Source organism: Nematolebias whitei, chromosome 17, assembly GCF_014905685.2.
Source record: "Nematolebias whitei isolate Nwh7 chromosome 17, NemWhi1, whole genome shotgun sequence".
Taxonomy (NCBI): Eukaryota; Metazoa; Chordata; class Actinopteri; order Cyprinodontiformes; family Rivulidae; genus Nematolebias; species Nematolebias whitei.
In genome coordinates, this window is record NC_056514.1 from 33,198,763 (window position 1) to 33,223,763 (window position 25,001).

Genomic DNA, 25,001 nt, shown 5'->3' on the forward strand with positions numbered 1-25,001 from the left:
GACTGGAGCCAAACATGGAGATGAGAAATCTTTTGTTGTAGTAGCTGTATAAATGTTCCAAACATTAGCATAAATGTGTCCCAAATATTTGCTTATTTTCTCTCTGCTCTCTTTTGTTCGCTTTCATTCTTCAACAGTGAAATATGTCATCAGAAAATTAGCTGTTTGCCTCATTGGTTTTCTTGTCCATGTCTCAGATTGCCCTGCTGCAGCTTCAAAAAGTGATCGTTTCTTCATAAAGCCTACAAAATACAACAGCATCCCCCAATGAAACGATCACTATTTGACGGCTCTTCAGCTGCAATCAGTACAAAAAGGCACTAAAGGTATGAGAGTATATCACACTGCAGCTAGCTGATGATAATGACTTTGAGTCTGTTAAATATCTCCATCACTGATCTTGCAAGGGAAAAAAGGTCCCTTGATATCCCCAAGAAAATGCATTAAAAAATGCGCATGAAAAAAAAGAATACTTCATAAAAATTCATCTGAGTGGTATTTTGTATTCATGCATTTTTTATACTTTGCTCTGTCATTTCCAGGGTCAGGAGCGCACTGAGCTGAGACGCTCAGCTGCTGTTGCATCAGATCTAAGCTGAATATTTGTAAAACTGACCTGGCTATGCCCATCCTTATGAGGAGTTAAGTCGATTAGATGTGGTGGCCATCTTCATTTGGACTGATTCCAAAAGTTAATCAGGTGTGGATGTACGTCAAATGATAACTGAAAGTTTCATTAAAATCCAACAAGTGTTTCTTTGGATATTTTGCTAACAGACTGAGTTGACTCCAATAGTTAATGGCAACATTAAAGCAAAGATCTTGAACAAATAATAGCACTAGATTACACACAGATAAATCTCAGCTACTGCCATGACAAATTTTTAGAAAAACTTTTTGTTGGCCAATAAGCTGCGGCGGCCATCTTTATTTGTGTTAACTCCAAAAATCAATCAAATGTCGATGTGCATCCTCCAATTATTACTTTGATTAGTTCATTTAAATCTGCTGGGATATTTCGCTCAGACATACATACGCAAAAAAATAAAAAATAAACTAAAACATTATCGCCCGCCTTTTGGTAGAAAGCAGTAAAAATAAGATTGTAGTCATAAAGGCAGGTTGAATGGGGGCCAGGGTGGGGTATAGGCAGGGCAACCAACTCGGACCCTAAAGTCCCAGGTTCGATCCCCAGTCATCTCGTGGTGTCTCTGAGCAGGACACCCTATCTCCAATTACAATACAGGTCTGTCAGACCACGATCCAGTCCTTGCTGCTCCCTCACACAGGAAGAGGAAGTCAGCTCTTCACCATGTTTGCTCTGAACAACTTTTCTGCTCACAATTAAAAAGTGTTATTTTTAACTAATGTTAAGTTTATTGCCCACCACGAAGGCGAAGCAATGTTTTGCTCATGTTTGAGTTAGCAGAACATCACACAAATCACCAATCAATTTTAAATTAAACTTGCAAAAAGTAATCACTTGTTTGACATCTACAGCTGATTAGCTTCAAGTCAATCCCATTCAACATGACCGCCACAGCTAATAAACTTTAGCTAACACAAAAACGGCTCTAACGCAGTCGAGCACGCTATAGATGTAAAAAGAGCAAACATCTTTAAACAGAGGTCTCAGATTTGATCTGTCAAAAACCTTAGGCCTGATACCCAATCACTTTCACTCCAATCAGTAACTCCATTCATGTGACCAGAGTGGCCCACGAGTCAAACAAAGGCACTAACGAACCTCTGTTGTGAGGAGCGAGAGGGCAATCTGCATGTGAATCTACAAACCGGATTCCAGAAAAGTTGGGACACTAAACAAATTGTGGGGATAACACACAGTGGTAAAAATGGACTTGTCCCAACTTTTTTGGGACTTGTTGATGCCATGAAATTTGGAAACAACAGATTTTTCCCTTAAAATGATACATTCTCTCAGTTTAAACTTTTGATCTGTGATTTGTGTTCTATTCTGAATAAAATATTAGATGCTGGCACCTCCACATCATTGCATTCAGTTTTTATTCACAATTTGTTTAGTGTCCCAACTTTTTTGGAATCCGGTTTGTAGCTTACAGAACTCCTGAACTTATAACAAACTCTGCGAAATGAGAAAGCTCCTCGGCTGAGACACAAAACGTCTTCGGTTACAAAATAAAGTCCTGTAAAGTCCAGTTTAAACCTTTTTTTTTAATTTATTTACAGTCAAGGTAGTCATTCACAACAATTACCGGTACGTTTGAGCGTGACATGTTACCGGTATTTCCAAAGTTTGACCAAAATGCTTTGAGGACTTCTTAAATTTTACATGAGAAAAATATCTAGACAAAGGAAAAGGTGATAGACTGGATCGACTCACGGGGAATAGTACATCAGCCAAGTGAGCAGCAGCCATTTTCCAGACAGGGGGTCTCCATCAAGCTTACTGATGAGCTGGTGGTGACAGAGTAGCTGGTTTCATATTCGGTTCATGCTTCTGTCAATCATTCGGATTAATAACACCTCTGCTGAACTTTTCAGACATGAAAAAAGAAAGACTTGAACTAAAGCATTTTTACTTAAAATTTATTAACTTGGACACCGTTATCGGTTTGATGTTCAAACAGTGCAGTGGTTCTCAAATTTTAGGGATCCAAAAAAAAACCCCATTAACACTGTTTTTTAGGAATCACTGGGGATAATAAAAAGAGATTATTTATAAACATTTAAACATAATTTATTTGGATAAAGACAAAAAGGCTGGATGAATTAGAAAATTTTGTTTATTATTATTATTTAAGTCCTTCAACTTAATTTGATGGTCATTTCCTCCCTATGAGGTCATCAAGCACCCGCTCTTGTTTTGAGAACCACTGTGCAAAAAGGATAAAGTCTCATAGACAAAGAGTCCCAACAGGTGGTCCAACGGAAAGAGACTGAGGCTGTGGATGTTCGGAGAATTGCAGCAGCAACAAGTCACAAGGATTACAGGAAGGTCTGGGTCGGCGTTGGTCAATTTCTCTTTGGCTGGGCTGCAATGTAAAGAGCCACCAGGCAGTAGGCCACGCCTCCAACCGTGAGGGCCATGGTGGTGCGGTACAGTAGCCTGTCTGGGTATCCCCGCTTTAAATGAACGGGGTTTCCGTCTTTCTGAGGAGGTAAGAAACAGGAGGAGAAGTTGAGAAAAATAAAACAGAATTCAGAAACACAATCCCTAAAGTCAACTCACTGTGTATGACAGTTTAGTTTCACCTAATGGATGTTTTAATCAACCTTTAAAACAGTCTTTTTAATACCACAACTACAGTATTTTTCTGACTATAAAGGCGCACTTAAAATCCTTAAATTTTCACAAAAATCGACAGTGAGCCTTATAATCCAGTGCGCCTTATGTATTAATTCTGGTTGTGCTTACGGACCTCGAAACGATTTTATGTGGTACAACTGAACAATGTTGAGTTATTGTGAATGAGTTGAATAAAGTTTGACTTATCTGACTGTTTTGTTTCTCTTAATGCGCCTTATAGTCTGAAAAATATGGTAATGACTTTTAATTTTATTTTGAAAAACATATTTTTCAGTCTTGTAACACTGTTTTATTGTAAAAGAATAATTTTCAGAATAAAAGGCTGCTTGTTAATGGTTTATTAGACACAAACAAAACATACACTTTAAATGATACGCTCTACTAAAGGTATTTTTTTTGTAATACCAGCAAAACAAACCTAACACCCATGATAAACAAGGGACTAGTGTACCAAAAAATGTCTGTTTTAATGATGAACACTAACAATGGCTGGGAAAAAAAATGTCCGGATTAGAAAATGGAAAAATGGCACTGAAAGTATTTTTTCAACATATCTATGTTGCAGAATATTTTCAGCTACAGTTTATTAACCAAGATGAGCTACATTCTGTTATACAAGTGAAATTATCTGTTCAGTGCCCTGAGATAACTTCTGTTATGACTTGGCACTATATAAATAAACTGAATTGAATTGGATAAATAAGAATCTCTCGGGTCATGTGTTTAATTAACTAATTTTATGTAAAACTTTAATCTTACGTGTCACATATGCCAGTAGCACACTGTGCTCATGCTTAAGTTTATTGACTGGATCTTTAATTCCTTTAATTTATTCAAAATGAACTTCTGGTGGAAATAAGAAGTTGAGTCCTAGTGCAGGAGTACAGGTTGGGCTAATGCTGGAAATGGGATTTGTCCTAAAACTCAGAGATAGTTAGATGTTTCTCAGTACCTGGAAAATCCTCTGCAGTTCAGGAACCCTGTTTCCTTCCATGTGGTCCACTGCAGCTTCTGACAACACCTTGGTGGGTGTAGCGAAGATCATGGTTGGGGACTCGGCAGGCAACCCTTGCTTCAGTCCCTGAATAATTAAAAAGAGAGCAAACTTGTTACAAAGAAATACTAAATCTGATCGTACACAAACACAGAAAATGAAACTACAACGTTTTAAGAGCCCATGTTATATCTTCTAATGCTCCTAGACGGTTTACTTTTACAATTTTTCTTTTAAAATCCTTTTGTTAGATTCACATGAATATAACCAAGATTTGTTTTCTTCTTCTTACAGACCTCATTTTTATTATTTACCTCTTACATAACCTGCTCTACTTTGCTGCCCACCAGATCCAGCCTTGTGGGCATGAGACCTTGACAGAGCCCTCAACAAATACAAAAAGGGCTGAATGAAAATAAAAGTCTAAAAAAAGAATAAAGGAAATAAAAGAGGATGTGAAGCACCAGAAACAAGATTTTAAAGCGAGAAACTGAGATTTAATTTAGATGTTATTTTTGTTTTAGGTTATGTTGATGATTGAGATTCTTAAATATAATACGTTTATTTCTATGTGGCTAAACCTCATCAGCTGATTTATTGTTAGAATACATTTTCTGTGCTAAGTTAGACTATGCAAGAACTTGACAATTAGTCTAGTACAAACCGGATTCTAAAAAAGTTGGGACACTAAACAAATTGTGAATAAAAACTGAATGCAATGATGTGGAGATGGCAAATGTCAATATTTTATTCGTAATATAACATAGATGACAGATCAAAAGTTTAATCTGAGTAAATGTAACATTTTAAAGGAAACATATGTTGATTCAAAATTTCACAGTGTCAACAAATCCCCAAAAAGTTGGGACAAGTAGCAATAAGTGGCTGGAAAAAGGAAATTGATCATATAACGAACAGCTGGAAGACCAATTAACACTAATTAGGTCAATTGACAACATGATTGGGTATAACAAGAGCTTCTCAGAGTGTCGGTGTCTCTCAGAAGCCAAGATTGTAAGAGGATCACCAATTCCACCATTGTTGCGCAGAAAGATAGTGCAACAATACCAGAATGGTGTTACCCAGCGTAAAATAGCAAATACTTTTAAGTTATCATCATCAACCGTGCATAACATCATCAAAAGATTCAGAGAATCTGGAACAATCGCTGTGCGTAAGGGTCAAGGCCGTAAAACTCTACTGGATGCTCGTGATCTCCGGGCCCTTAAACGTCACTGCACCTCAAACAGGGATGCCACTGTCAAGGAAATAACAGAATGGGCTCAGGAATACTTCCAGAAAGCATTGTCAGTGAACACAATCCACCGTGCCATCCGCCGTTGCCAGCTGAAACTCTACAGTGCAAAGAGGAAGCCATTTCTAAGCATCTCCACAAGCTCAGACGTTTGCACTGGGCCAGGGGTCATTTAAAATGGAGTGTGGCAAAATGGAAGACTGTTCTGTGGTCAGATGAGTCACGATTTGAAGTTCTTTATGGAACACTGGGACGCCTTGTCATCCGGACCAGAGAGGACAAGGATAGCCCAAGTTGTTATCAACGCTCCGTTCAGAAGCCTGCATCACTGATGGTATGGGGTTGCATGAGCGCTTGTGGCATCACAGCTTGCATGTCTGAAAAGGCACCATTAATGCAGAGAACTATGTTCAGGTTCTAGAACAACATATGCTCCCATCTAGACGTCATCTTTCAGGGAAGACCCTGCATTTTTCAACACGATAATGCCAGACCACATTCTGCAGCAATCACAACATCATGGCTACGTAGGAGAAGGATCCGGGTACTGAAATGGCCAGCCTGCAGTCCAGATCTTTCACCTATAGAGAACATTTGGCGCATCATAAAGAGGAAGGTGCGACAAAGAAGGCCCAAGACGATTGAACAGTTAGAGGCCTGTATTAGACATGAATGGGAGAGCATTCCTATTTCTAAACTGGAGAAACTGGTCTCCTCTGTCCCCAGACGTCTGTTGAGTGTTGTAAGAAGAAGGGGGGATGCCACACAGTGGTAAAAATGGACTTGTCCCAACTTTTTTGGGATTTGTTGACACCATGAAATTTGGAAACAACAGATGTTTCCCTTAAAATGATACATTCTCTCAGTTTAAACTTTTGATCTGTGATTTGTGTTCTATTCTGAATAAAATATTAGATGTTGGCACCTCCACATCATTGCATTCAGTTTTTATTCACAATTTGTTTAGTGTCCCAACTTTTTTGGAATCCGGTTTGTATTTGTTTGAACAAATACTCTACAGTGAGATTTTTGACTTTAACAGAAACATAAGTCTCTTCATATTGATCTTCAGGACATTAAGTCCAAAAAAGTGTAGACGTATAAAGATATAAGTGCTTCATTTATTGCAGGTTTTTGACTTGTGATGTGTTTAAGACTGAAAACTGAAGAGCATGTGAGGAAAACATTTAAACATCTAGGTGATTTTTTTTTTAGTGGGAAGCTGTTAAGTTTCTTTTCTAAAGCACAAATACTGTTTTATGATTAACGCACACATAAAAACAATAAACAAGGTAAACTATATCAACAATTAAAAAAAAATCAAATTAAACATTCACCTAATGTAGAATTTCATCCTTTTCCAAATCAAAACCTACCAAACTGTATTTACTGCATTTGATTTTATGAGTTTATTTTATTCTATTTTATTGCAAAGTATATAGTAGACTTATGGTAAATAGAGCAGATTTACCAGATTCATCAAAAAGCAGGTTCATGGAAGTTAATGGGACAGTCACTACCTTGTTACAGTGTGTGGAGGCAGAAGGTGTGGGTGTGCGGAAATCAAGTGCAACACAAAAAAACACAAGGACACTGCAAAAAAAATCTTTTTAAGTAGCAATTTTTAAAAAATCTCAACAAAAATCAATTAACTGTATACTAAAATACACCTTGTTCCTCCTTATTTCAGCATCACACCTAAAACTTTATTTAAATGTGTTGATTTGTTTCTGCTCAAGTCAACAAAACTGAAAAATGTCTAAAAGATTCAAAAAGGAAAAAGAAAAAGTATCCAATAGGATACAACTAAACCCCAAACTGTATGAAAATAACAATGTAATAAAATAAATAACAAATCAGAATAACATTTTAAACCATCTGTGAGTGCATAAAATACAACCCCAAATAAAAATAAATGTTGGGACTTTGTTTCAAATGTAAATAAAACTGAATTAAACGATTTCCAAGCTCATAATCATGTTTTTCACTACACAATAGAACATAGTATATACAGTTATATGTACACACACACACACATTCTTTTTATTTTAGTGCGTGGCAGCAATACATCTAAAAAAACAAAAAAGATGAGATGGGGCAAGAAATGGCTGTACAAGTAAGATGTGCCTGTCAAACAGCCGAAGGAAGACATTTTTGCGTTTAATTAGTTTAATCTGCATCAGGTTAGTTAGAGAACTGGTATAAAAGAGCATTTTAGAGAGGTTGAATTAATTAGATGTGAAGATGCTCATCCTTGAACAATACTGGACTGTTCGTTGTATCTTCTGCTGCTGCTTTTTTTTACTCAAAGAAAGGAAAGTACACCTGTCAGTATGTGAAGGATAAAATTTAAAAGTACACTTGTCAGTGTGAAAGATAATTTTTAAAATAACGCTGTTAAAACTGTTCAACAAACTGGATCCCTCTGTGTGACCAGCATTACAAACAGCACACAAACATTTGGTTAACATGATTTGTGAGTGTATTAAATTAAAAAAAACTGGAGAGGGTTTACCCATGAGCTGTAAAATTATTAAATCAATGTTTATCATGTTATCCTAACCATCTGCTGTGGTCCGATTACCAGTGCAGTGCTGCATGTACCGTTTAATCCACCTGCCGTCTTCAACCAGGTTTCTCCATAAACAAGCATCAACTGAGCAGAAAGACTGATATAAACTACATGAATATCTGTTGCAATATTCTAGACAAAAACTTTAAAACGGGGCTCTAATTATATCTGTAAAACCTGCTACAGGGGAGCAAATTCAAACTAATTTCAGCATTGTTCAATGCTATTGTTTTCTCAAATAAAAAGATTTGTTTCATACATTTTTCTTACCTTTTTACAATGGGAAAACTCTGAAAAAAGTACAATAAAAGTAATCAGTTTGCCACAAACAGAACAGTGCAGTTTTCTTCAGCTACACTGAAAAACAATACTGGAAAATCAATGTCAATTATTCTGCAATGATTTGCCTGCACCGTTTGTATAATGATACAGGCTCCGGTCCCGTGTTTATCATTGGGTAAAACCTCCACACATGACCACCACTAATCAAGCTCAACCATATGTCTTTGTGATCCTGAAAAAATGTTTCAGCCAACACCGTCAACAATATTGTTGATTTGTCACAAAAGGTAAACGACGTACAAGTGGAAAAATAAGAAAAACGCAAGACGTACGATTTCTTTCTCTTCTTTTGTTCGTTTTAAAAAGAAAAGTTGCTTAAAATGGGTATTTAAACATAGTTATCTAAAAAAAGACACGATAAAACTTCATTAATGTCTGCTACAATTGTGGCAGAAATTCTCCTTTGATAAGCTCTACACACACAAGATATGTGTGTATGATGCAAAAACATATGCTTTGTGAAGGCTAACATTGTTTAAATTTAACTTGTGAAAAATCCCTGTAAGAGATAAAGGAAGTGCATGTTCTCATCTTAGCAATGCAATGAGACACAAGTATTAAGGGGCCATTAAATGAGTTAGGGACTGGCTTAAAAACTGCACAAGCTAATGAACAAAGTCACTTGATATATTAAAAGGTAGTGGGCAATATTTTTAGTCAATTAATTCAATTCAGTTTATTTATATAGCGCCAAGTCACAACAGTAGTTGTCTCAGGGCACTGTACAAAAACATTCATAAATAAAAAGTCAATTAGTAAAGTTATCCATCTAAGGAAGCCATCAGATTGTGTTGAATATTCACTTCATCGCAGTCTCCCACCCTGAGCAAGCACAATGGCAACAGTGGAAAGGAAAAAACTCTCTCGTAACAGGAAGAACCCTCTAGCAGAACCAGACTCAGGACGAGCAGCAAAAACAAATCTCGTCTAAATTGTCAGAATAATTTCAAGGTTGATTAACCCAGACTAAAAGCAAAACAAAACGCACTATAAGAGGTAGATGGAGGTCACAATATTAAAATAATCACAGTAATTCATACAAAGTCCTAATTCACAGATTAACTTTCTTTTCAAATAAAAGTGATCAAGGATGAGTCACAGTTGCTTATAGATTGTACAGTTTTGCTGTTTAAACGTTACCTTACATTAAATATGACCAATTTGCAGTGACTTTTATAAAGAAATACTAAAAGTACAGATTTAAATGGAGGCAATAAAAAGTAGAGCATCAATATGAAATGCCACCGACCGTCATTAATCGTAATTTTAACTGAACAGAGAACAGCAGGTGATGTATTAAAAGACAAATACATAAATAAAGTAAAATCCCTGTGTTGTTTTTAACAATTTGGCGCAGTTTAAAAGTATTATTACCGAGAGCAGGTAGCGAAAGTTCATTATTTAACAGTCCACATCAAGGTCAACAAAGTGCTTATCGACTCGGTTTCTTCGCCGAAATACCATTTTTCAGACTCACCTGAGGGTTGTAGGCAGTTGTGGGAGTAGCTCCCGTCAATTTCTGAGTAAAACCGCTTAATTTGTAGTACATTTTCCGGCTGAAGGACAGAGAAAGTTGCTGCTTCCACAACAAATCGACCGGTAAGGACCTTCCGCTCAGCTTCCACCGTCCAAGGAAATTAACGTAGTAGACAGCTGCCCCAAAGATGCCTGACTAAAAATCAAAAACATCTCAGCGGGTTTTCTGCATGGAGCAGAATTAAATATTTAATAAATAAACAAATAAATAAACAAACAAATAATAAATAAATAAAGTAAAATTATCTTTAGCTACTATGAGATTATATTTAAAGGTCAACTAGTTAGAATTAGCAAACACTTTCTATAAACATAGTTCAACCTTGGAAGAAAGACACACACACACTTTATATGACCTGACATTTGAGTGCTTGATAGGAATTATAAAAAGGTATAAAATATTAAATCCAACACTACACACAACAAATGAACCCAGAACAATAATAAAATACCATTGTTTTTTTTCTTTTAAAATTAATGAATTTAAATGAACTTCATTCATTGAACTGAATGGAGGAAAAAAAATTTAAAAAATGTAAACACCAGCAGTTACAAAAATACAAAGCAACAACATAAAGGAGCCAGTGGTATTGAACATTTGTACATAAATGTTACATAGAACAATAAGAACAATAACAAAATTGAAAATAATAAAACATTTCAAGTCAAAATAAAACCAGGAACTTCAAAATGAGAATAAATTGTAATTCTTTTGTTCTTTCTGGTTATTGGAGAAATAAATTGAGTTCATATACCATCTAAGTTCAAGGAAGCCGACAACATTTGTATTATTATTATTATTATTATTTATTTATTTTAAAAAATACATTTGCATCATGAAATTTGGCCTGGAAAATTAGCAACTAAGCAATTAATTTTGATACTTTGATGGCACCCAAACAGAACATGTTTCCACAGTGACTAAAAGTTGGGAGATATTTTTGAGTCAACTTAATTTTGAAAATGTTGCAAAAACACTTTGGAATTCGGACACAGTCAGAACATATGCGTGACAGATTCTGGCGAGAGATAACAGAAAGTTTGTATCTATCTCATATTAAAAAATTTAAGTTATAGTCTTTAAAAAAAATGCCATTGTGAACAACAGAATATTTAAGCAAACTGAAGCTACTCCTATGAAACCTACAGGAATAACATATTCTTCTACATTTTACTTCAGGCTACATTTCATTTTTTATAAAGTGTAAAGTTTTTCTTCGGTTAAGCTTATTTTAGTTTTAAACTATGTTTTGCTTATTTGAGCTTTTAAACATAGTTGAGCTCAATTAAGTATTCAGCTACCTTTTGGCTAAGCATTACCTTTTAGCTACTGGTTTATGAAATTTAGCTTTTAGATGCAGTTTTGCTTATTTTAGCATTTAGCTACTGTTACTGCAGTTTTGTAGATTTTAGCTTTAGATTTAGCTACTGTTTTTTCTTAACAGTAGGTTTTTGACAGCGATTGTTTAGCTGATTTTGGCATTTACTGTTTTGCTGATTTTAACGTCTGGCGTGTTTCAGTTTTAACAATTCAAACATGAATTCATTCTTCAACAAATTTCAGCTGTCAGTTCTCAGGGTCGCACTGCGTGTTTTCAGAAAGATTTTTGTGAGTTGGAGGAAAATTGTCTTGTTTTTACAGAAACCACAAAGCTGAGCCCTGCAACCACATCCCAAATATTCATTTTTTTTTTCTTTATCGATAATGTAACATTTGCTCAGTTTTGTTCTTTGACCCGCTCTTAAAACTAGTCAGAGCTGCCTCATCAGGGGACCTGACTCACACTTTCAAAGCTTCCTCCTCAGATAACGTGAAAGCAGCTAAGATCAAAAAGCTAACTGCCTTACACGAAGCGTGTTTGAAAAGTTTGAACCTGGAGGCAGTGTAGCTCAAATGTTGGTTCAGTCATTTTGCTGTTTCATACAATTCTCACCCCACAGAGGAATGCAAGAAACACTCTGACCAGTGGGCTCAGCTCTTTTTCTTAATATGATTCATGTACATGTAGCAGAAATTATTATGTTTTTGTTTGTTTTACTCTACAGTTCCATTATAACTTAAAAATTACGATTCTGATCGAAATAATGTTTTATACAGTGATTAAGTCTTGTGGTTGCACAATTTGATGCTAGTTAGTGCACACAGCCGAAAGAGCCTTTGTCTATGTGGGTTTTTGTTTACAGTTAACAAAATGTCTCATGAACCAGAAGACAAGTTTTCATTAAAGTTTTAGATAAGCTTTAGATGTTCACCTAGAGCTGACCTTTTACATTCAATCCAAATGAAGATACTGGCATTGCAAAGTTTGATCAACTTTAACCAAAACTAAATATTCATTAAATGAGTCAGTTTTGCAGATATTGAGCTAAAATTTGTGGCTAAATCATCTTCATCACATGAGCTGAGCGCTCACATCTTGTGAGCTCTCAATATTGAATGAGGTTGTTTAAAACAGTCGTTCTCAAATTGGGGTATTTGCATTCCGGCATTGATCGGTTTACAAATTAAGCTCTGTTACTTGATATGACTACTGCTGTTATGAATCTGCTCAGTTTTAAGTAAAGAGTTTTCTGTAATGATTTGAAGAAGTGGCAATACTTTTATGATCATAACGTTTTAAAGTGGTTTTTGACGCTGTCCATTTTCTCAAAACTACAATTTTTGGAAGTTGGAATTAAAAATTGTGTTAATTAAGTGTGTCTTGAATTAAAAATACCCCATGTATAAAAGTATAAAAATTTTATTAAAAACATTTCTTAAGTTTTTATGCTACACAAATATTTCCAATGCATTAAAGAGACAAACTGGAAAAAAATATTTAATAAACATGAGGGTTATGATGAGACGGTCCTGGAAACTTTTTCGCCCCTGAACCCAAAAAGTTTGAGAAGCCCTGCTTTAAAAGATTAGACCAAAACAACTTTAACTTTGTCCCCTTTCAACATAAGATGATTATATAGTAGTTTCAAATAATTATATTTGATAATACTGTATAGTTTATAAAAATAAAGTAATATAGGCAATATATAAAAAAAGTTTTTAATTAAATACCATTTTATTTTCACTTGTTATTCTCAATTTGTATGCATCCATTATGACTGTCCACTGTTGTCATCACTCTTTGTTAAAACCAGGTCTCTCTTGTAAATGAGTCCCCAAGGCTCAATGGGATTAACCTGTATAAATAAAGGTTCAATGAAAGAAAAAAAAAGTACTCAGTGGAGTCTTATATCTAAATTTTACCTTTTGCATTATATAATAAATTGTAAAAGAAAAAAAGGCACTTAGACGCAACAACTTTGCACATTATTTTTATTATAAAAGCTCAAGCACTGATCACATTAATTACAACTACTGATGAAAAATGTTTGAAGGCTCGAATCAGAAAAATGCTCATGCCTATAAACAATGCTACATGATTTGTGTATTAAAAGTCGGCTAATAAAATATTGAGTTTAAGTTTAGGACTTAGCTTAAAAAGCACACCAAGAACAACAACACGAAGACTATTCAGGTGTCCATAATAATACACAATAAACTTATACAGCGCTGTAAAGACATCAGCGGAGATCAAGAACAAGCAAGCGTGTTTAGTTTTGATATGTATGTGTGTAGAAAGAGAATGGTTGATGCAACAGGAGGAAGAGAAGCGGAGATGTAGAGAAAGACTGTTGTGTGGGAGAGGTGTTGACTTGTTTGTTTGGATCATGTGCCTCTTCAACAAACTGAACCATCTTGGCCAAAAACTTGGCAAACATGTGTAAGTTAATGTCAGAGCCATCATAGTGACAACTTCGGCTGCTCACTTTCTTTAAAAAAAGAAAAAGAAATTCTAACTTAGCTCATGATGTGCTATTCAACGTACTCCCAGGACAAAAGTGTTGTGTGCCAGCCAGGAGGTGTGCGTGGATGCAGCCTATTTGTGTGCACAGAAATCAACCACCATTATGATTGGCATGTTGGAGGATGCGGTTGCCAAGGAGACAGAGAAACACAAAATGCCTTACATTCACAGAAACATCTTTTCATTCTTTGTGCTCAAGCTTTGTCAATACTCTGTCTTTTTTTTTTTTTTTTGTGGAGTAAAACGTTTTTATCCTCCGTTTTGCGCTCCATCTGCTCCGTGTTTATTGTCTGACACTTCGTACTCCCTCCTGACCCCCGCCCATATTTCATTATTCTTGGCTTATAAGCTCTTCCAAATGAGTCCTTTGTGTAACCTCTCTCTATATCTCTTCTTTGAGCGCACTTGTTGGCTCCTTCTCCTTATTTCACACTGGTTTAACAGAATGCATCTAGGTCACACATCAGTCTTGTGTAACTTGTTCCATCTGGGTGCAAATCTCCAAAACGTTGAGCGGCTGACAGCCAGACAAACAAACACGCACACGTCTCGGTTGATGCAGCCATCTCTGCCTGAGTTGTAACCATGGGAATACAGTGTAAACAGCAACTGCTGACAAAATGGGACTACCTGCGTCTCTATAATAATTAATTAATTAGTAACTCTTGCTGATTAAATATAATGATTAGAGATCAAAAGGCAGAAACTATAAGAGGACAAAAGGAAAGAAGACAACTCTAATAGTTATTGCCCACCTATGAGGCAGAGTGATAATGTTTTTGCCTGTCTGTGTCAAGCCCATTCAAGATGGCTGCCATAGCAAAGAAAATGTAGCAAAAACTAAAAAAAAAAACCTAAAACTCTCGCAGTTTAACAGAATATGGGCTAAAAAATAAGTGGCACGTGTTTAAAACTTTGGCATAGTTCTACTTGTTAGCAAAATATATTATGACCTAATGGATGGATTTTTTTTTTTTTTAATTTGCAGAAAATAATGATTAACTGTATGTTGCATGAAAGGTGGCGGGTGATAAGCATTCCTTTAAGGAATGCTATATGTTTTTAATTTTACAATGGGAGCAGCATGTGGTTTGTTGTGTTTCAGATTCAGTGCGTCTTCACTGTAGCATCTCTGCAGAAAGGTTGCGTGCATATCTGGCAGAGCGGAGTTTGAGTTCATGGTAGCACTGAACAAAACTGTGGTAGATGAACGTGATGGGTAGCGCCAGAAGAACGATCCCACTCACGACGCACATCCCCCCGAGCACACGTCCCCCAATCGTCACGGGGTACACGTCCCCGTAACCGACTGTAGTCATGGAGATGATGACCCACCAGGCGGCGGCTGGGATGCTGGCATAATCGCTGTTTGGTGAATCTATGTCCAAGCCATGCTCCAGAAGCTGGGCCAGAGCGCTGTAGATCGCCATGGCAACGCAGACAAACACCATGAGCATGACCATCTCCCGGTAGCAGCGCCTGAGCGTCAGCCCCAGTGTCTGCAGGCCCAGGAAGTGTCTGGCCAGCTTCATGAGCCAGAACACTCTCATCATCCTCAGAACTCGCAGTATCACTCCAGCGACCCCGAGCCCGGCCCCAGGCATCCCTGCACGGGCCATTGCCATGGTGACATAGTAGGGGGTAATAGCAATCACATCAATGATGTTTAGTGGATGGCGGATGAAGTCCCACTTGTCTCTGGCCACCAGAAAGCGCACTATGCACTCTGCTGTGAACCAGCCGATGCACACGGCCTCCACAATCCTACGAGAAGAAAGGAGGGGAGAAAATGAGTTGAACAGTAAACAGGAAATAGCAAAGGAGCAACAGGGAGATACCAGACTGTATGATGTGAGATACTGGTTGACAGTTCATCAGCGTGAGGAGGAAAAGAAGCGAAGCGAAGAGGATCAAAATGATTGGAAACGAGGTTCGATAAAATTCAGCATTTACACATGGAGAACAGTCACATGGGACAAACTGCACAAAAGGAGGGAATCATAACCTTTAAAGAGAGGTTGTTTCAAAAGCAGCCACATAATTACCCTTTTAATTAACACAGCAAAGGCAGTCGAACTGAATTAGAAGGAGGTGGTGCTATTTCACATAAAGGGATCGAAGCAAGCACATACCACAGTGCCAAGAGTGTAACTATAACCACAATTAAACCAAACCAAATTATAGCAGCTGAGTGAAACTGCATCATCTACTGACACGAAACTGAATCATTTCAGGCCCAAGCACATTTAGTTGATTACTTAACCCCTGGAGCTTCTCCAGAACTCAAAACTGTGTCCAGCCTGAGAGAACATAACCTAACCTTATATAGAAAATGGCCTCCTCTGGACTTCCTTGGGAGGACAGACTGCAGTAAAAGAACAATGCAGAAAAAAAAAAGAGAAACAGATTTTCACCTTTGGTCCACAAACTAAGGTTAAAACAACACAAACCTTGACTTAGACATGATGAGATGGATAATTATTTCTTGTTTGTTGACAGTTACAGTCCTTCATAATCAAGTCAACTTTTTACCCTCTTAAATATTATGAAGCTGGGATGTGTTTGTATTTCTTGTAACCTGCTCTGTTTAAAAAGGGATGACGTAAAAGAAGCCATCCTCAACAATTAACACTTTATGTTTAGATAGTATTGATTGACTATTGATTCGCCGCTTTGGGAGCTTGTAAAACAACCATGTGAGGATCCCAGTGATTAATGCGCTGCCTGGAACTTGTCAATGTGCATAATGACCTCAGAGACGTCAATTTATCAAACACAAGGACAAATTCACTGCACAAACAAATTATACACTTACAGCACATTGAAGCAAAGCTTCATTTATCACGATTCAGTTAAAAACGATTGCCTAATATATTTCTGCAAAGAAATGGTCTGTTGTGCACATGTGCTCAAAATATTTCTACCTTTGAAGAGACCATCCTATATAATTCACACTGCATGTTTGAGCTTAATTAGTGCCTTCAGGCTTTTCATCAGTCAAACTGGGTTGTTGTGTGAACATCACTGAACATGGAGCAGAAAAGGCAAAAGCAAGTTTTCTGAGGAGTTCAGAAAGATTATAGATATCACTGATAAAAGTAAAGGCTATATTCTATGGGCGAAGGACCAGAAGTCTTCATTGCCGATTGAAACACGGAATACACCCAAATAAATCACTTAAATGCTCACACACAAACACACACACACACACAAATGTCAGACTAAATTTCACCAAAAGGCGTGTTGACAAGCATCCCAAATATCTGGGACTGATGAGACAAAACTGAAGCTTTTTTGGCCAATCGAAGCTATTATTATTATTTTTGTATTATTATTGCTGTTATTGTTTTAAGTTTAGTGGAAAAGCATCAATACATTTTGTGGCATATCATCCGTAATACCTAAATACCGCGTGTTCCAGATAAGTTTGCATTGCTAATTTTTGATAGTGAACCATAAAAGTGGAAAAATACTTGAATTCTTCAACTTTTATGACCTTTTGCGCATTAAGTCTGTTGCCTTGCACGCAGTTTATTCTCTTAAGTCTTGGGGAGAATAGTATTTATTCGGAAAATGTTTGCTTAGAAAGAATCCTGTGGAGCTCGCGCACTTTTACGCACAACCTCGTCTTTTTTTTTTTTTAGGACATCCTCGCACTTTGCGCCTCACAGAGCATTTTAATAAAAGAGGGGGCAGTTTGATCCAGAGCTTACCTGTGCTCCTCCACAGTCGTCCTCTTAGCTGTATCCCAATCCGGAAGTGTGCTTGCGCACAACATTATCATGGAAATTATCACAAAAATCACGGACACTGAAGCCAAAATCTGCGCTGCGAGGGAAGAGTTTGGCTCCTCAAATGTTTTGCGCACCTTCTCGAGCCATTTTGCGCGGCCCGTGAGCGCAGTGCGTGGCACCGTTTCGTCCGGGCTCTGGGGCTCATCCCCTGACAGAATGATGTCCCCCACCTCAGACAGAGTGTCCAGTCCGATGTCGGACATCCTGTCGTCCAGGCGCTTCTGGCAACAGGAGTCCAGGTGCGCGCTCTCCAGCCCCCAGTAGAGCATCTCGGTGTAGAAGGACAGCTCGCACACTCCGGGAACGAACCGTAGTTTCCCGGAGCGCACGTACAACATGATGAACACAAAAGCCTGCGCGTGGCGGTCGAAGAAAAACTCATTCCGGTCCCGGTCGTAGTCGTCGCACAGTTCCAGCACCTCTTTCTCGGATGCGCAAGCATGTAAGCGGCTGACGCGCCGGAGAGGGAAATCCCTGATCACCTCACGGGTGAAGGCGTAACGGGTTCCTCCTACATTCAGCACACAGATGCTCTTCCCGAACTTCATCTTCACAGACTGTACCCGACTAGGACTCCTCTTCACGGTCCATCCCGCCTTCCATTCCAGGAGTTTGGGCAGTTTTTGTCCCCTGCCCGTGGGGCGTGGTTCGCCTTCAGTGGATCCTGGATAAGAAACTATTCCCTGTACGTCTCACTCTCTGCTCCATCTTCTGCCTCTGTTGCCTGTATGAAAGACTCTCCACCCCAGCCAGGGCGAGCCAGTCCCATCTGTGATGTCACATGCGCACGCAGTGAAATGGAGAAACCCCTCCAGTAAACATTACTGAGCAATATTTTTATGCTGTATTCCCAAAGAGGGATTTATAAATTACACACACACACACAAAAAAACAAAAACGTTTGAGTAAAAATAAACAAATAAACAAACAGTTTTTCATAGATTATTAGAATCACAAAATTAAAAATAACTATCGAACAAAACAATAAACCTTTTTCATCAACAGTTGCTTTAAAGCCTATATGACTTCTGTCCTTTTATGAACTTTAAAAAGTCTAAAAAAAAAAAATCCTTGTAAACCAGCTAAATAAGTTCATGTTTGTAAACTTGGTTTATTTGGACAACATGGTGCACAAATTGCTCAAAAAAGGCACTAATTGTAATATTATAGGCAATTTGTTCCAAGCAAATATTTCACAATTCAATTCCCAATTTTAGATTCTCTTTGGATTCTTTAAAATGCAGAATAGAAATTGAAATCTTACTTCAAAAGGTCTCAACATCAAACTCCATCTTATATTAAAGATCTTATTGCTCTATTTTCTCAACTTGACGCAGCTCACTCTCAGGCTGCAGGTTTACTTGTGGTTCCTAGAGTTTAGAATGTGAGGCAGAGCCTTCATTTATCAGGCTCACGTGGAACCATCTTTCAGTTTCTGTCCATGAGGCTGATACATTATATACTTTTAAGAGCTTACGGTTTTAATTTAGGATTGGGTTTCCTAAGCAATCCCTTAGTTGTGCTGCTATAGGCTTAGGCTGCTGGAAGACAAATTCCCTGCATTTCCTCTCTCTGCTGCTGTCTTTACTCTCTTTACTCTGCGGTCATTGCTGCCATTAAACTGTTTTCCTTGTTTATCTTCACGCGCTCCAACCATTTTGTGTTTGTCTGTTTCTCCTTCCTGTCCTCTCAAACCCAAGCCAGTCGAGGCAGATGACCGCCCAGCCCAAACATGGTTTTGGTTTCTTAACGGAGTCATTTGTTACTGTTGCCCTACTATAGTGAAGGATTGAGACAAAGTAAAGGTTTATAGCATAGCATCCTTATAGCTGACATTTAATTGACATTTCATATACTGTTTGTGGGTGTCTTGTGAAAGAATTGACTGTAACTGTATTTAAATCTAGATCTGAGCTAAATCCTAAAGTAAATTATTAGAATATCCTGATGCATGCTCAATAATCCAGGTATTTTTTTTTTGTTGTTTTGCTTTTTTTTTTTTTTTTTTTAATGTCCAGAGGACCAGACTTAACTTTTTAGATAAATTATTAGAACATAACAAATGATAAAGCTTTTATTCCCCCAAAAAACACTGAAATTAAAGAAACAGGAACAAGTTTTCCTGTCACTTTATAGCAAAACTATTATTTATCTAACATTTAACATTTTAGAAATCTATGTCAAACTGAGATATCATTTGTACTTCAGGTCTAAGACGTATGGATGCGCCTCCAGATGGAGGTGCCCAAATGATTTGTTAAAATATTACAAAAATTAAATAAATAAAATAAAACAGATTTTATAAGTGATGCATGTTTAAATGCCAATAATATTTTAATTTTAATGAATTTTGTAAAATGTATCGTTTATTTGTGCACAGAATTTTATTACTCTTAAAAAAAAAGCGTAAAGGCTTGAGCAAATTAGCATAAGGTTATCAGTGCAATTTCATAGTTTGTCCAAGCCATACATAATTTCATAAGCATGCATTGGTTGTGCCTTTTACTGCACATGTTTGGTATTATAGATTTTTAGATTCATACAAATTCATGTGCGCTCAGCACCCCCAACTGAAACATGTTTCTATACAAACATATTATTCCAAGTCTTTAGTGGACATCAATCCAACTTTCCCTTCATACAGTTTGACCAGGTCCACTTAATAAAAATCAAATCAAATTTAAAATTTGATTTAAAAAATCCTATTAATTTTTATTAATATTGTAAGGTAAACATTGAGGCTTTTGATTGTTGTTATTAGAAATAAACATAAGAAAAGGAGATTCTACTACTGCAATGTTACATACATTGCTCAAAAAACAAGTAACTTTGTGTTTGGTTGAATATTTCTCTGTTGTTACAATGCTTATTAGCAATTATAGTTTGAAAGCCTGTTTATTTACCCTTAAATGGTGCCACGTTTTTTAGAAAAGTACAAGTTTGGGGCTGAATAGCCTCCAAGAAGACAATGTTTACTTCCACATAGACAACCTCCAGAATTTAGGAGTGGAGAGGATGGAAAGGCTGCAGTGCTGACCTCAACCCCATCAGCTTGGACATACAGTAAATTCCAGCACAACCACAGGCTGACCTGAAACATTCATTCATTCATTCAACCTTTACAGGCTAGTCTTATTGTGCCACGAGGACTCCTGTACAAGAGAGACCTGTTCCGGATAGAACATATAAAGTCCATACAACAATAACAATTAATAATAACAGGAAACTACAGTTAAAATGCAGTTAAAATAAATGTAGTATTATAAAACAATAAATCAGGGTGCCATAAAACAGGGTAAAATACTAGAAATTTGCTTTGATCTTTCTATTGACAAATATTGACAAATTCTGGTTGAAGAAATTGATGCTATATCATGCAGCAGTATGTGACCAAATTGGTGAGCAGAAGAGGAAGTGGCATGCTGTTGTGGCTGTGTATGGTTCTTCTGCATGCCACTGAGGCTTGTGAATGGGTATTATGCCAGTATTTTCTGTTTCATTATTCTTCAATCATCCAATCCAGTAAACAATACCAAACACGTGTCAATATCAGAATAAAATAGCTGGTATTGAGAAGATTTGGTAAATTTTTATGGGAACAAACCGCATTCTGAGCTGCTGCTCAACACAAAAATACATTTTCCCCTAACAAATGTGGCACCATTTAAGGTTTATTGTCATGTTACAACAATGAAAAAATGGATCAAAAACGAATTTGTTTTCTTTTTGTAAGTGATTTCATAATCTGAGTAAAATGTGATGACCTGCTCACCTGTAGTGTGGCTATGGTTGTGGTTGTGTTTGCGCATGCGCAGCCGCCCTCTTCTGGTTTTTCGTCTTCTTTTGGCTGCTCCGAGTTCACCGTATTGTTTGAGGGTGCCGTGAATCGTCGGAGGAGGGGGGGCGGGGGGCTGAATTGCCAAATTTCTCCCGATAGTGTTCACATCCGGAGTCTCGACGATCGTCATTTAAAGCCCCCCTGTATGTTTTAGGACACAGATGTGTACAATTTTTATTATTTATTTTATTTTTTCTTAGCTTATGCTTCACACTCTGGGAGGGCAGAAATGGCGGCTAACATGTACCGGGTCGGAGGTATGTATGTCAATGTGGATCCCTTTTTTTTTATTCAAATAGGAACCGCTTCAGGTTTGCACCTCCAGGATGTTTAATGATTTCATTTCAATAAGCGTGCATGTAGTAGAAATATCCGGCTCTGCTGTACTAATGTGTGTGAGTTAGTTTTGGGAGTAGGAAGGTGAGTATTTTCTGAATATTTGGGATTCAAAATGGGTCAGGCCTCGCGTCTGTCGTGGCCACAGCAGCAGCTAGCCGCCAGCTTGCTAAGCGACTAGCTTAAAATGTAAACATTTTTAGCTGTCGGCACTCTTTACTCCTCCAGTGCTGCTATGTAAATACACACGGGGGATATGGAGGAGTGATAAACCGAGGCACCAGACGACTAAACGTACGTTTATATGGTTGTTAAAATCTTATCACGGTCAGTCTGAGGCTGTCTTTGTATTTGCCTCTTCTGGCATGCAGCCATTAGTGCGAGTTCTTATTTAGCTAACGCTAGCACCAGCAGTGGCTCCATTGATTACCATTATCTCTTTTTCGGCACTCGTTTATTATTCGAGCAATTTATGGGATCATCTTGGTAGGATTTAAAACCTTACTTTTACTACGCTGTATACATACATTAACTTAAAGTGATATTAGCGAAATTGGCTGCTGACTGGCCGGCTAGCTCGTCAGCTGTCTGCTGGAATTTAACATTAAATTGTCTTCATGACGTCGTTTTGAGAACCTTGCTTCTTTAACCATGTCAAGCCGATTTATCATTTAGTAGTAAGACAAGATCACTAAAATATACACATATTTTGTGTGTATTCAATACAAGTTTGAATAATCTTAGAATTAACATTAGAGATGTCCAGCATCCATAATATTATTACTACTTAAAAGGCCATTTCAGACATCTGCAGTAATAATTGTAACAATGTAATTACAGATATCTGTGTCATGTTATGAATATCCAACACTTGTAGTTTTAACACAAAGCAGGTTTAATTCAAGGATTCATGGTTCTTTATTTGTCATTCGCACCCCATGTGGTACATGTGGTGGAACGAAATTGTGTACACAGGGTCCCAGTTACATCCAACAATAAAATGTAAAAGAAAAACACAATGGATGTTTCTCATGGTAACAGTTCTATTTCAAATATTAAAATGTACTTGCAAACACCTGACAATAAAATATAGATGGGAAAAGTTATGTCATTTGTCGTAGAAAGAATTACATTGTAAGTAGGGGTGTATATTATATTGAAATTGTATTGCTATTGCAATATCAGTATTGCAAAGGACAGCTTGGACTTCAATAAATATATGTATTTTGTTATATTTCAAGTGCATTTGTGTTCTGAATGCCCAGGGATCTGCAACCTGCGGCTCTGGAGCCACATGTGGCTCTTTGGTCCCTCTGCAGCAGCTCTTTCAAGCTTTGACCAAAACTGACATAAAACTGAATTTTATTGGTTGTTATAACAACAACTAAAAGGGCTAGTTTTAGCAGTTTTCCCTGTAATTTATTTAGCAAATATATGAATAAACATTACAAGAAGTAAAACATACTCACTTTCACTTTATGCTTTATTTCTTCAAAGTAGGATACGTACCGGTAATTTTTCTACAATTAAAAAAAAAAATCACATAAGAACGCATAGTTTATTGTTTTAGTTTTTAGAAACCGAGCAAAAACTATATAATTTTTTTCCTTCTTTGCAAGAATCATATATTTTATTTTGTCATAGAGTGTAAATATCAATAAATGTTAAAAATCATTAGATATTTTAGTTTTATAAATCACCCCTACTGTCCAGAAAAGCACCCTCTGACAAACTTAAAGTGGTCCGTGGGCCACCAGTTGAGAATCCCAATTGTAGCAGGTATTGTGGCTCCGGACACGTTTAATTTAGTGATCAAAGGGGCAGAAATGGCTCTTTTGATCATAAAGGTTGTAGACCCATGTGCATGCCAATACAACATACTGTCCTTTCAGTGGCTTTGATGCCCACAACTGAATTAGATTATAGTGATAATCACACAGCAAGTTTTTCCTAATATCTAAAATGTGTGAAATGTGATTGCTAATAGTAAGAAAGCTTTTCTGGATTCCAGAAACCTTGGTTTTGATGAGGAAGATTTGAATTATGGATATCTGCAACACCTATTCAATACTGCCAATAGCTTTTAAAAACAATTTCATATGACTTACGCTTAGTTAAACACAGGGCTGCATGGTGTTAGAAAACATATAATTGCGACATTATTGTTTAACATTGCAGTATCGGTTACGTTAAACCCATATTTTTCTCACTATTCTTTTTTTTTATAGTCATCACCACTTCCTTAGTTTTTCTTAAGCTATTAGCTTTAGTATGCAGGCTTCTTTGAATCAGCTGTAGGAATTTAGAATAGTTGGGATAGTATTGATTGCCAAGTATGTTCTTGGCATCTGGCTTGTCTGCAGTTTATTGCAATACTTTGCAATATTGGTTTTGCGATGGCGAGACAGTTTTGATAATATTTTGCAACCCTTGTATAGATGCTTCACATGCAGCATGTCCTATCTTCACCCTTGTAATTTACACCCGGTGATATGCTGCACTTTGTCGTTGGCACACTGCAAGGTGTTTTACTTTGCTGTCTGTGAGGTCACCCTTTATTTCTGCTGCCTTTGAATATTTTGTGTAAACTCCAGCTCTTTAAAAGCTACATTCAAGTTTTCCTCTTGTCAGAATAATATACTGTATTTTGACTTAAAACAGTTAATTTATTTCTATTAATACTGCAAATTAAAGAGAGACGGCAAATATTTTTTTAACAATAATGCAAGCTTGGAGTAGAGTTTATTTGAAACTAATAGTTTTTTGTTGGTTTTAAATAAATGCAACTCAATGTGTCTTTGTCTGACATTTTTGCATAATAAACTCTGTTCCAGGTTGTTTGTTGTGTTAGCATATTATTCAATATTTCAGACTGCTGAAATACGGTATTGACTGAGCTAAAGTTTTGCAGAGATACTGCACACCTTGCACAGATAAGAATAGTCTGCTGCAAATTTGAGGATTTTGACTTTCTATATCCAAACCTAAACTTGTTCATCTAACTTAACCAAAACAGTGTAGCAACAGTCTTACTGTTTAAGGATGATATAATAAACTCATGTGAATTTGCCTAAATCTTTACAACCGGGAATATGTAATATTTATATCAGCACCTATGCCCTTCGGCTACACTTTATTTGTGATGACGTAAAAATCACAGATTTGTCTTTCCTTACTTTTAACAAATAAACCTGTTTCTT

The 25,001-nt window shown here is 37.0% G+C and overlaps 3 protein-coding genes across 3 annotated transcripts in view; 1 reads left to right on the forward strand and 2 right to left on the reverse strand.

Annotated features, from left to right (window-relative positions):
- Positions 1-2,747: 2,747 nt before the first annotated feature.
- On the reverse strand, positions 2,748-10,073 carry LOC119423738 (cytochrome c oxidase subunit 7A-related protein, mitochondrial). The gene is made up of 3 exons (XM_037691147.1): positions 9,930-10,073; positions 4,242-4,370; positions 2,748-3,132 (listed from the first exon to the last, which is right to left on the reverse strand). The coding sequence occupies exons 1-3, from the start codon at positions 9,999-10,001 to the stop codon at positions 2,995-2,997; spliced, it is 339 nt and encodes a 112-aa protein (XP_037547075.1). The 5' UTR covers positions 10,002-10,073; the 3' UTR covers positions 2,748-2,994.
- A 4,628-nt stretch (positions 10,074-14,701) lies between these two features.
- Positions 14,702-18,451, reverse strand: kcng3 (potassium voltage-gated channel, subfamily G, member 3). The gene is made up of 2 exons (XM_037691148.1): positions 17,547-18,451; positions 14,702-15,597 (listed from the first exon to the last, which is right to left on the reverse strand). The coding sequence occupies exons 1-2, from the start codon at positions 18,173-18,175 to the stop codon at positions 14,952-14,954; spliced, it is 1,275 nt and encodes a 424-aa protein (XP_037547076.1). The 5' UTR covers positions 18,176-18,451; the 3' UTR covers positions 14,702-14,951.
- Positions 18,452-21,482: 3,031 nt separating this feature from the next.
- The window catches only part of mta3 (metastasis associated 1 family, member 3), a 35,911-nt gene continuing 32,392 nt past the window's right edge, over positions 21,483-25,001 (forward strand). The window contains exon 1 of the mRNA XM_037691503.1: positions 21,483-21,722. Coding sequence (XP_037547431.1) covers positions 21,695-21,722 — 28 coding nt within the window. The 5' untranslated portion in view covers positions 21,483-21,694. The remainder of the gene's footprint in view (positions 21,723-25,001) is intronic.